This window comes from Pinus tabuliformis, chromosome 1_2 (assembly GCF_031772625.1).
Source record: "Pinus tabuliformis cultivar Carrire ecotype Pingquan chromosome 1_2, CPIR1, whole genome shotgun sequence".
NCBI lineage: Eukaryota > Viridiplantae > Streptophyta > Pinopsida > Pinales > Pinaceae > Pinus > Pinus tabuliformis.
In genome coordinates this window covers 816,116,237-816,129,832 of record NC_142298.1, presented here as the reverse complement: position 1 = coordinate 816,129,832, position 13,596 = coordinate 816,116,237, and the positions used below count along the sequence as shown (strand labels likewise).

The following is a 13,596-nucleotide window of genomic DNA, read 5'->3' as shown; positions in this document are numbered from 1 at the left end:
TAAAAGAAAATTAAGATGTTATAAGGAGGTCATCAACCCCACCCTAGAAGATCAAAAGTATCCCTTTGTTTTAACTAGCTCCAAGAAGAAAATTAATATAGCCAAGATTAGATCGAACTCTCATGAGCTCCATAGTGAAACGGGTCGTTGGGTAGTTCCTAAAACACCATAGATGGAAAGGATCTGCCATCTTTGTGAAAATATGAACATCGAGGATGAAAATCACTTCCTCTTAGAGTGCCCCGTGTACAACCACATTAGATCTCAATTTCATAATCTTTGTTGCAATACTGACCTTCCTAGCCTTTTACGGTGTGAAAATTATAGTGAGCTTGGGAGGCTTCTCTCCAAGCTTTTTGAGCACAGGAATAAAATCTTAAATCAAACTAAATAATTCGTTTCTTTAGGTCCGATAGACCAAAGTTGGGTCTCAGTGGACGTTAACCATCATCATCATCATCATCATAAAAGTGAAGGAGTATAAATAATTAATTTTTTTTATCATTTTTATTTATTTGTACAAACGTTTTATTTATTTCAATCCAATAAAAAAATAATATAAATAATCAATTGTTTTTCATTACTTTTATTTATTTATACTATTTTTTTTTAAATGAGTATAAATAATAAATTATTTTTGGTTACGTTTATTTATTTTTTTAAAAAATAAATAATTTTTATTTATTTATTTAATTTAATTTAATTTATTTTTATTTTTATTTTTTAATTTTTATTTTATATATATATATATATATTTTAATTTTTTTAGTTGTATAGTGTTTTCTTTTTCCATTCATACCTTATTAAAATAACCTAATAATCTAATAAGTAATAAATATAAATAACTATTTTTTTTTTTTTTTTAATTTATACAAGTTTTTCAACTAATATTCTCATATTCAAAAGTGAGTAATTAATCAGTTATTTTTATCATTTTTATTAATCTATATATATATTTTTTTCCCTCTCATATTTCCATCTTGAAATATAATTAAAGTAAATGTAAATAATTAATTTTTTTTTTAATTTTTTTTTTTTTTTTTTTCTGAAATGTAATGAAAAATAAATATAAATATTTTCTGTATTAAATATAATAAAAGTAATTATATAACTAATTAAATAACTAATTATTTTTATGAATGAATGACTATTAATAAATAATTATTATTATTATTTCATATTTTAATATTAAATGTTGAAATGCAATAGAAAATAAGTATAAAAAATTACTATTATTTTTATTTCTCTTCACAGATTTTTAAATATAATTTTTTAAATGACCTCCGTTGTATGTGTACCATTCCATTGATCCTCCTCCTCAATTAATCATCACGCCCTTGTCCTCAATTAATCCGATCCATCCCTTGCCCCTTGCCCCTTACTTAATCCAATTCATCGATCCCTTGCCCCTTGTTCCTTAATTAATCCAATTCAGCGGACTCGCAGCTTCACCACAATGAATCCACGTAAAAATAAAATAATTAATATGAAAATTATGATGCTGGGCTAATCTATTTAAGGCAAACTAATTTTTTAATAAATTTGAGTTGCACAAGTAAATTAATTTATTTAAAATAACAATTGTGCGTTAAGTAATTGACTCCAAGTAAAACAGGTATTGAATTCCTATATTCCAAAAGTAAATTATTAATTTAAATGGAAAATGGGTTTCGTAGGGATCCATTCCACATAATGTGCACTTCAAAATGAGTGACTTTTCACGAGTGTCGAAAGGACGGCTAAGGGATTAATCAATCCACGTGTCTACGCCACTTCCTATCTTCACTCCATCCACACCTCTCACGACCATTTCCTGTCCACTGAAATTCTGTGTCTCTCCTGAAGCCCTTAAGGGACCTCCCCTTGCCCTTTATAAATACTCGTTGCCAGAATCCCCATACCCACTGCAACGGAAGCCCTTCATTTCCATCGCCATGCCGTCTCCCTCTTTCGCTTTGCCTGCGCTCTTCCTCCTCTTCCTTTTCCCTTTCTCCTCTGCGCATTCATTTCATGATGATGCACAGTCCCTGTTGGCATTTAAAAAGCTCATTACTAGCGATCCCAATAATTCCTTGGCCGATTGGAGTCCCACAGTCCCCCTTTGCAACTGGACTGCTATTACTTGCGGCGGCCGTCATCCAGACAGAGTGGTCGCCATCGATCTCAATGGCATGGATCTACGCGGCACCATCTCCCCTTCGCTCGGTAATTTGTCGTTCCTACGCTCACTCAATCTTTCACAAAATAAGCTCCACGGTCATATCCCACCCCAATTGGGACGCCTCTTTCGTTTGAGGTGGCTCCGGCTGTACCGCAATCAATTGGAAGGAAATATACCACATCAACTCAGCAGCTGCAGAAATTTGGTTTCGTTGGCCCTCTCCTACAACAATCTGAGCGGAAATATCCCCGGGGAGTTGTCTTCCCTGTCACATTTGCAAGAGCTTTACTTGGGAGCAAACAGTCTAACAGGTACCATTCCCTCTTCTTTAGGAAACCTTTCCATGTTGATAATTTTAGAAATGTATGAAAACAGTTTGGTTGGTCCCATTCCTTCACAACTGGGCCTTCTCACCCATCTGCAAACTCTTTACCTTTATACAAATGAATTGTCTGGCAGCATTCCCCCTTCATTGTCCAATATCTCCACTTTGACTGACTTGGCCATTTACAACAACCACCTCACTGGCAGCATTCCACAAGAACTGGGCCTTCTCACCCATCTGCAAATTCTTTACCTTTATGCAAATGAATTGTCTGGCAGCATTCCCCCTTCATTGTCCAATATCTCCACTTTGACTGACTTGGAAATTTCCACCAACAACCTCACTGGCAGCATTCCACAAGAACTGGGCCTTCTCACCCATCTGCAAACTCTTTACCTTCATAGAAATGAATTGTCTGGCAGCATTCCCCCTTCATTGTCTAATATCTCTGCTTTGACTGATTTGGAAATTTCCACCAACCACCTCACTGGCAGCATTCCACAAGAACTGGGCCTTCTCACCCATCTGCAAAGTCTTTACCTTCATATAAATGAGTTGTCTGGCAGCATTCCCCCTTCATTGTCCAATATCTCCACTTTGATTGAATTGCAAATTTCCACCAACAACCTCACTGGCAGCATTCCACAAGAACTGGGCCTTCTCACCCATTTGCAAATTCTTCGCCTTTATGAAAATGAATTGTCTGGCAGCATTCCCCCTTCATTGTCCAATATCTCCACTTTGACTCACTTGGACATTTATCAAAACAAATTTAGAGGGCACATTCCATTAGAATTTGGTGCCAAGCTCAACAACTTGAATTACCTCTCTTTATGGGGAAATCAACTTAGTGGGAACATACCAAATACCATTGGGAATTGTTCCAAACTTGAACAACTTGCTCTACACTACAATAAGTTGACTGGGAGTGTTCCAGTAGAGTTGGGTAACCTATTCCTCCTTGAAAAATTATACTTGCATAATAATGAGCTTGATAGTGGTAGCACCACAACCATGCCCTTTCTTGTATCTCTTACCAATTGTTCTCACTTACAAAAACTACACTTGAGTGACAATAAACTAAGTGGTGTCTTGCCCCTTTCCATAGGGAGACTTTCTACCAATTTGTCTTACTTTTCATTAGCAAACAACAAAATACAAGGAAACATTCCTCCACATATTGGCAATCTTAGTAGCCTAATCTTTCTAAATTTAAGTGGAAACTTTTTAAATGGTACCATTCCACCATTTGGAAACCTTACAAAATTAGAAAGATTGGACTTAGGAAACAATGAATTAGAAGGTAACATCTCCAATCAATTTGAACAATTACAAGGACTTGGTCTCTTGGACATTAGTAGAAACAAACTCACTGGAAAGATTCCCAATTCCCTTCCACCGTCTAAACAACTAAGAAGAATCTTACTTCATCACAACCAGTTATCAGGGAGCATACCTGCCATCTTAGGAAACTATATAAATATGGAATTGCTCGACCTATCTCACAATATGCTCACTGGAAGCATTCCACGAGAAATTGCTAAACTTTCTAATCTACAATTCTATTTGAACTTGTCATGGAATTTATTAGATGGCTCGTTGCCCATGGAGATTAGTAAAATTGCAATGGCTCAAGCTATAGACATTTCCTCCAATCACTTGACTGGGCTCATTCCACCTACACTTGGAAGTTGCAGTGAACTACAAACATTGAATTTATCTAGAAATGCCTTCCAAGGCTCTATTCCAGATTCACTTGGAACTTTACTAAGTCTTGTGAACCTAGATCTCTCTTTCAACTCCTTATCAGGTCCAATACCAGTGACTCTCCAAAAATTGAAAATGCTTCAGTGTTTGAATTTGTCTTTCAACAATCTCACAGGGGAAATCCCAAAAGCGGGATTTTTTGCAAATCAAACAATTATCATGTCCTTCATTGGGAATCCAGGCCTTTGTGGACCAAAAGTATTCATGTTACCTGCATGTCCAACATCAAGAAGTCATTTTGCAGTTGTGAAGAAAATACTATTTCCAATGAGTGGAGCTATTGTTTTTATACTATGTTGCTTACTTTTGGGGTTCCTTTGGAGACGAAATATACATGTGCAAAGCTTTGATTCCTCAGAATCCATTTTTCAAAAGTTAGAGCACAAAAGGATCTCATTTCAAGAGCTTCACATAGCAACCAATGGATTCACCAGGAGCAACTTGTTGGGATCAAGTAGTTTTGGATCAGTTTATAAAGGAATTTTGAGTGATGGCACAATTGTTGCTGTGAAAGTTTTCCAATTGCAAAATGACCAGGGTGAGAAGAGTTTCAAAGCAGAGTGTGCTGTCTTGCAAAAGATTCGACATCGAAATTTGGTGAGAATCATAACCTCCTGCTCCAACCTCCATTTCAAAGGTTTAGTGTTCCAATTTATGTCTAACGGAAGCCTAGAGAAGCATTTGTATCATGACAGAAATGACAACAATGATGAGGAAGTGTGTGGCCTGGGATTAAAAACACTACTAAACATTGCCATTGATGTGGCCCATGCCATTGAATATCTACATCATTATTCTCATGTGCAAGTAGTGCATTGTGATATAAAACCCAGCAATGTGTTGTTGGATGAAGACATGATAGGCCATGTGACAGATTTTGGTCTTGCAAGATTGATTGGTGCAGACTTTGGTGATTCACTTACTTCAACACTTACTTTGAAAGGGTCTATGGGTTACATTGCTCCAGGTATGGATTTTTTTAAAATTAGTTTTAATTGTCATTTTTCATCAACAATTTTGTATACACTAGTGAGATAAATATTGTCATTTTTCATCAACAATTTTGTATACACTAGTGAGATAAATATTTATTGAGGTTTCCTTTAATGCAGAGTATGGATTGGGTGAGAGAGTTTCTACCAAAGGAGATGTTTACAGCTATGGCATTATGTTATTGGAAATGCTTACCAGAAAACGACCAACCAACAACATGTTTATTGGAGACCTAAACATGCACAAGTGGGTGAGCCTAGCATTTCCAAACAAAGTGAAGGAGGTGATTGACAACAATCTGTTTAGTGCACAGGATGGAGCTGGATTTGAAGAAAATAATATACACAATTGTCTACTTTCTTTGCTACGAGTTGGTTTACTTTGTTCAAAAGATTCACCTGATGAACGGCCAACTATGAGAGATGTGGTAATAGTGTTGGAAAATCTCAAAGAAGATTTGGTGGCAAAAACAATTGCTATAAGAAGTATATCCAATTTACTTGGCCATACAAATGCACCAAATATAAATTCCATAACATCAAATGACCAAAGTTCTTCTACATTCTAGTGTGAAAATTGTAAGTACAAAATATTTCAATCTTATCATTATTTTTTATTTTAAAAATTTCAAACAAATTTCTGTTACCATGTATTATCTATTTATAATTACCCTGAATATGAAATTTAGATGCTTTTTCAACAGTTGATTAAATAGACTGTAAATTTACATTTGGTTAAATTTATTCTCCTTTCATGGTATTTATAAATTAAACTAGCTTCACAGAAATGGAAAAGAAATTAATTGCATTCTGTTAGTTTACAGTGGGAAGTGTGAAGATTTATATCATGAAGTTGCTACTTATTATACAATTTTTTTGACCTCTTAAGATTAAATATATTCCCAGTATGTACTAATCAATTTTCGATACTCTACAGATTTTTGCAGGTTTAAAAATGGAGCTTTAATCCCAAGACAGTCCCAGGAGCTTCGAACAATTAGTCTTTTCTCAAAGGTATGTTAAAAGTTCTTATTGTTTCAAAATTTGAAGTCACCATGAATCGTTATCCATATTTCAGTATTCTCAATGCTCGGTTCATCTCCCAGGTTAATGAAATCGTTATCCATTTTTCAGAAATTTCAATGCCCTGTTAATGTCAAATTTGGGGTTCTTCAATGGACGTTTTTTCATTGCTCTCTGAAATGGAAAAGACGTACTCTTTCATCGATCATGATCAGTGACTTCTATATATTGAGCTGCTACTTCCATCGTGGCAGACGTACTCTTCCAGGATTGATTTTTTCCCTAATAATTATGCACACTCTTTCATCGATTATGTACTCTTTCAGCTCTTCTCAATGGACGTTTTTGTTTTCAGCTCTTATGTAGAGGAAAACTATGTAATGACATTTTGTTTTACGTTCTGAATGGGTACCTCTCAATTCCAAATTTAATTATTTGAGAGGTTTTTTTATAAAATATTAAATGCTATGCTTTTTATTATTTGATTAATATAATATTAAATGCTATGTTTTTTATTATTTGATTAATATAATTCATTGGTTGATTCTAACAATCCTATAGCTGGAATTCTTGGTCCTCCCCATCTAAAGAATTAATGACATTTGTTGAGTATGGAATTCCTCACATTTCAGAAATAGCCTTTATAATATTTGGTTATTCTGAAAAATTAGATCTTTGGAATAATGGATATTTTATTTATTAATTTTAATTACGCCGTAAGGCGTTCCCTCTGAGAAGAACTCCCCTCCATGCCGCGCTGTCTGGTTATGGGCCCTTGGATCGATTGTTAGACGATGGAATAAACTCCAGCCATTAGATCGTCTTCCATCCTTAAGACAGTTGTCACTGAATGATGGGCCTTCTCCCACCACATCGCCAAGGGCCTCTTCACCTAGGCCGATCTGCAAAAGCTGCCCAACGGAACAAACCTGGAAGCCATTGCCGCCCACTGCAGCCTCGTCGTCACAGGTAATTCTCACGGAGGTGGCCGCCAAGATTCCATCTCTCCCTCCACTCAGATGCCGGCCGAGTATCATCCACTGTACACCATCTTTACTCTCAGCGACGATTCCGTTTTCTCAAGCGAAGGCCAAGAATTTTCGAACAATGTGAGGTACCATGAACAGGGACTACAGAAAAAGCCAGAAGAAAGACTGTTTCGACCTCGTTAGGAGGATTCAACTGTTACTTCCATTGTTTGAAGAACTTCGAGAATTGCAGGGACCCCTTCCTCGGGTGGCAGCGGAGTGCTTTTCTTCGCTGCGAAAAGACTGCTTCAACGAATTGCATGGAAACATTTTCATGGTGTTTTCCAGCTGTCTTGTATCAGATACAGAAATACACGGGAAATGGTTTGGTAACTTACAGCTTTTGAATCCAATATGGAGGTAATCCAGGCTTATGCATGAGAGGCATAGGCTTAGGCTAATGGTTTAAGTTCTTTGCAATCGATAACTACTTTTTAACGAATACCTATTTTTTTATTCATTTTATCTGGAGAAAAAACTGTAATTTCATTCATAAGATGATTGGAAATTACATTCTTCATATACACATCCTGTGTGTATTCTTAGTCAAAAAAGACGATGATTACCTATGTATTGTGTGGGTAATCGCATTAATTTAGTTTGTGTTGTTGGGCAGATTACTTGATTTTACAGTTTCCTCTATGTTTCTGTGGCACATGCTCCGTATGGTCTAGAAGGCAACCCAAGGATTTCCTATAGTCTATATTGTGTGGGTAATGGCATTAATTTAGCTTGTCTTGCTGAGCAGATTGCCTAATGTTAAATTTTCCTATTTTTCTTGGGCACATGTTCCCTGTGGTCTAGAAGGCAACCCTTGGATTTACTATAGTCTGTGCCCTGAGATAGGGGATGCCTTGGAAATGTGCCCCTCTGCCATTTTTCTGTAGTCAATGACTTGAGAATGTCACGGAATTTCCCCTACATCAAGGTAATGTTGAGAGTCGAGACATTCCTTACAAATGCTAATGCTGGGGCATCCCCAATACAGAGAGCTAGGCCATTCCCTGTGGCCTGCAATCTGACAAAAATATTTACAATTTTTATTTTTTGTTCCAGTGGTTTCTCAATTGATCTAACAATGACTGTCTGCCTTTGTGTAAGAAACTTAACTATGTAAATTACTTAAGGACATGCATAAACTCTTTTGTAGCATTTGGAAGACATGAGTGGGATTTGTATGAACCAAGCAATTCTGGAATATAGAGCGGATGATCCTGCAAAATATGCATAATATGACTGAATGTGGGCTTTCTATTAGTGGTCAGTTTCTCCAATTTGAATGCTGAGATTGTGATATGTACAAACAACTTACGTCATCCAGACATATTTGTTAGACAATTTATACATAGCTGATTGTATTGGGATACATTTACTGATTTGGACTGCCTGTGCTAATAGTTTCTGTGGTGAAAACTGCATTTGGAAATTTTACATGGACTGCTTTTTAATGATACATTATGCAAGCAATATTTACTTATTTTATTTTATATTGTTTTATGGGTTGATTTATTTCTTTTTCCAAGTAAAAACTTGCCAGGAAATCTGGGATGCTTCCACATTCGTAGATGGCATCCCCAGTAAACTATTTTGGCTAGTGCACCTCACCCAGGGGTATTTGAACTGGACACGTGCTGGCATGAAACTAGCCAAATGTTTTTATGGGTTGATAATCAGATATATTTAAGGAGAGGGAAGGAAATTTATCCTGTCAGTCTGTGTTGTTTTTCGCTTAGGAAAGGCAGTTTATCGTTTTAGTCTGTTGTCTTTTGCTTCTGTCTATCCTTTTAGTCTATAGTTTATACTTGTATGTATGTGTTTTATGGGATGCTGGGATGCTGTTACATGAAAAGTGAGGGAGTCTAACCTATGTTACCAGAAACGGGACGGTTGCCACCGTTCCCCGTATAAAACGTGTAAGAAACGGAAACCAGACGGAAACCAGACGGAAACGCCGTTTTCTACGGTTATTTTAGCTAACGGGTGCATATATTTTATGGGAAATTTTTTACAGGTGGTAGTTCGCATTCTCAGCTTGTATTTTCACTCTTTATTGTAGATTTCAGTCATGTATTCATTCAATAATCTAGAGGCTTATGCCAAGTATATAGAAAGTTGATTATTTATGTACTATTGTCCCTTTTTTAGTTGATTTGTTTTCCTTTAACACATATACGATTAATTTTCTCTCTCCTCGTTTCTTAGAGTGCGAAACCTCCCAACTCCGTTTCTCGCACCGTTTTCGTTTCTCGTTTCGTTTCCCGTTTCTCGTTTCTGGTAACAACTTGTCCTTGAAACTTGCCCCTTCTCTCAAGTGCTATGTGCTTATGAGTTGAGGAAGTTTATCTCTTTTTAGCTGTGGCTTTGTCCTTTGCTTCCTTTGTCATTGAAAAATATGCATATCTCCTTTTCTTTAGTATTTCTTGAGATAGTTTTGGTTGTTACATAATTGGGCAGACTAGATTAATCTGAATTGACTTCACAATTTTCATTTCAGATTAAAGTAGGATGATTTTAAACGTGTTGAATGATTTGAAGATTGTATATGTAGTAAAAAATTGGAAATCTGTTCCCTAGACTAGTGTTTGAGTGAAAACTAGGGTCTGAATTGTATTTCTTGAGATAGTTTTGGTTGTTACATAATTGGGCAGACTAGATTAATCTGAATTGACTTCACAATTTTCATTTCAGATTAAAGTAGGATGATTTTAAACGTGTTGAATGATTTGAAGATTGTATATGTAGTAAAAAATTGGAAATCTGTTCCCTAGACTAGTGTTTGAGTGAAAACTAGGGTCTGAATTGTTTGAGATAAATCTGTTGTGTTCTTTGAAACACTTTCCCTTTTAATGTTTTATAAGTTATTGGGCTTATGAGGTTTGTTCTATTTTGCTGGTTCCCTATAAGTAATAACCATTATACCCCAAAAGGGTATAAATACATTCGACATAAAAGTTGCAAGCTTATTCATGCTTTCTTTGGTTGTTTCTGTTTCAATCTTGAAATTTCAATTAAAGTGTTCTGATTGGTCCAGCTACATTTGAGTTGCAATCAGACGTAGGGTGTTGGACAGATAGTTTAAGGTTTTTTTTTTGTATGCTGAGGTAGGACCGTTTTACATCAATCTCAACCTTAAACTATCTGTCTTTCTCGAAGGCGGTTAATGGTGTATTGAGAAAGACAGATAGTTTAAGGTTGAGACAGTTCTCAAAGGTCAATTATAATTCTCTTCAAGCAATTCCCCTTTTTAGCCTTTCCTTTTGCTTGCGTGTAAAATATCTTTCTTTTAGACAAACATCCATTGGCTTTCATTGCATTCCCAAAGTTGTCAGACATCAAATATTTCATTGGCACTATCAATTTACACTGGTCCCTTAGTGCTGTTCTCATTTGTTTTTGAATGCATCTCTGCTGTTTGCTCAATTTATAAGCCATAGCCCCAAATATCACACATCCTTTATGATTCATTCTTCTACCTCGGAGTTTCTTCTATGCTTTGTAATTGATATTGTGCAGTTTAGAGTGGGATTGGAGAAGTTCCATTTCATTTCTTCTGATTTCTGCTGATGCAAAATGGTAGACTAAAACAAAGCCATGGAGGTCGTTCCCATCCCCCCCTTTATGTGCTATCCAATGTGGCTGTCAAAACAATGTTGAGTGTGGAGAAAATAAAATGAATGTGATTAGCGAAAATAAAATCTGTTCCCTAGACTAGTGTTTGAGTGAAAACTAGGGTCTGAATTGTTTGAGATAAATCTGTTGTGTTCTTTGAAACACTTTCCCTTTTAATGTTTTATAAGTTATTGGGCTTATGAGGTTTGTTCTATTTTGCTGGTTCCCTATGAGTAATAACCATCATACCCCAAAAGGGTATATTTGATGAAGTAAGTGACTTTGTTAATAATAAAATAAAGCATATTATTAAGAAATACATTCGACTTAAAAGTTGCAAGCTTATTCATGCTTTCTTTGGTTGTTTCTGTTTCATCCTTGAAATTTCAGTTAAAGTGTTCTGATTGGTCCAGCTACATTTGAGTTGCAATCAGACGTAGGGTGCTGGACAGATAGTTTAAGGTCGAGACAGTTCTCAAAGGTCTGACAAATTAGTTTGAATTATGTTTTGAAAGCTTAAAATAGTTGCATCATGGGACAAATTGAGGTTAAGAAACATCATCTGGTGCCATATTCACCACAAATAGCCTAAAAATGTTGTTGACGTGTATAATCATTTAATATAATTGAATGCACTTCATATTTTTGGAATTCTCCATTAACTAGCATTTTAAAATCCAGACTTCTAATCTATTCTAGGCTCTAGCTTTAAGGTCTGACTTGTTAATAATAATTAATGTGTATTTTTACGCGGTAAGGCGTTCCCTCTGAGAGGAACTCCCCTCCATGCCGCGCTGTCTGGTTATGGGCCCTTAGATCGATTGTTAGACGATGGAATAAACTCCAGCCATTAGATCGTCTTCCATCCTTAAGACAGTTGTCACTCAATGATGGGCCTTCTCCCACCACATCGCCAAGGGCCTCTTCACCTACGCCGATCTGCAAAAGCTGCCCAACGGAACAAACTTGGAAGCCATTGCCGCCCACTGCAGCCTCGTCGTCACAGGTAATTCTCACGGAGGTGGCCACCAAGATTCCATCTCTCCCTCCACTCAGATGCCGGCCGAGTATCATCCACTGTACATTAATGGAGTTCTTCAAGTCCCCTGAGCTTCTGCGCCTGCAAAACCTCACCATCTTTACTCTCAGCGACGATTCCGTTTTCTCAAGCGAAGGCCAAGAATTTTCGAACAATGTGAGGTACCATGAACAGGGACTACAGAAAAAGCCAGAAGAAAGACTGTTTCGACCTCGTTAGGAGGATTCAACTGTTACTTCCATTGTTTGAAGAACTTCGAGAATTGCAGGGACCCCTTCCTCGGGTGGCAGCGGAGTGCTTTTCTTCGCTACGAAAAACATTCCATTCTGTGAAAAGACTGCTTCAACTCTGCCATGATGGCAGCAAACTGTACCTGGTAATGATCACTTCATTCATTCTCTTCTCTATGCCTCTCCTTTGCATCAACTCTTTCTGGGCAATATGTTTCTTGGTCGTTCAGAAAATCATTTGGAATACACAAAATTTTCATAGATAAAATTGTGTTTGAGCACATTTCTTTATCTTTCAGCTACACATTACATAGAGGTTTGTTTTCATGGTTTTTAATCACGGCGGAGGATTAATTTGGGGTTTCAACTTTAATGGCGTGATCCAGGCTTTGGACGGTGAAGCAATTTCGGGTAGATTCCATGCTCTGACCGAAGAACTAGATCGTATTCTAGATGGCATGCCATATGATTTATTAGAGATTTCAGATGAAGTCAGAGAGCAGGTGAGTATTGCCTGTTGTCCAATCTCCTCTTCCTTACCCCTATCATATCGATTTTTTCCTTCTCAACATGTCTTGGTACCCCACGCTACATCTTTTCGGTTTCTATCAGTAGGCTCTCGATGCAGACATATTTCAATAATCAAGAAAGTTGCAAATGAATGAGTCCAAGTACTATTCGAGATCAAAACAGAGGATCATTTTGAATCCGTTGAACTGATTCTATTGTATTAGCCTGTTGTAAATGTTGCGGGAGAGGACATTCCATAGTGTGTCGGATATGCTAAAGGGTAGGAAGATATGAAGATCTGTAAGGTAACAAAAGAGAAAACATACATTTACCCTATCAGGTAGAGATATCCTCTTTTTAACTAACCAGGTTTGTCATAGTTCTACCAAATGCCTTTCCAGACATCATCCAATTGCACTACATTCCTAACCTATTTTTAGAATCAGTTCTGGACTTTAATTTTAGATGTAAAAGTTTTCATTTGATGCTTCCTGTGTGGTTCATCTATCTACTTCGTGCAGTACAATTCCCATATACGAGCCTTATGAAGAGAAGGTATTATAAGGAACAGATATTTGTATGACTGACTTTTAAGAATGCCAGATTACCCATGTATACCCATTTATTGCCTTCTTTATATTTGTTTGAGACCAGATTGTTTCACAAGTAATTCTTTTGGCAAGATTCATCTTATTTTTATAGATAATGATAATATTCAGATGCTTATTTTTTAATTGTTTGCCTGTCTTGGATAATTTTATGATATTATTTTTCATTTTTATGTAACTTCTCTCAAGACTCACCCCACCCTCTAGCCTGTAAGCAAGAGTGAGATACACTTTCATTGCTTATGGAAAGCCTCAATCAACAATTAGCTCATGAAGAGTGAACATGTCACATGTGTGGTTTGAA

General features: G+C 36.5%; 1 protein-coding gene across 2 annotated transcripts; it reads left to right on the top strand.

Moving 5' to 3' along the window:
* The first annotated feature begins 1,866 nt into the window (after positions 1-1,866).
* On the top strand, positions 1,867-6,619 carry LOC149208406 (uncharacterized). Of its 2 annotated transcripts, none has more exons than XM_089396038.1 (4): positions 1,867-5,220; positions 5,366-5,824; positions 6,183-6,259; positions 6,380-6,619. In XM_089396038.1, exons 1-2 carry the CDS (start codon positions 1,935-1,937, stop codon positions 5,812-5,814), a joined length of 3,735 nt encoding a protein of 1,244 aa, XP_089252164.1. In that variant the 5' UTR covers positions 1,867-1,934; the 3' UTR covers positions 5,815-5,824; positions 6,183-6,259; positions 6,380-6,619. The 2 variants fall into 2 exon arrangements, with proteins under 2 accessions (XP_089252164.1, XP_089252165.1); XM_089396039.1 differs by having other exon boundaries at positions 6,352-6,619.
* The last annotated feature ends 6,977 nt before the right edge of the window (positions 6,620-13,596 follow it).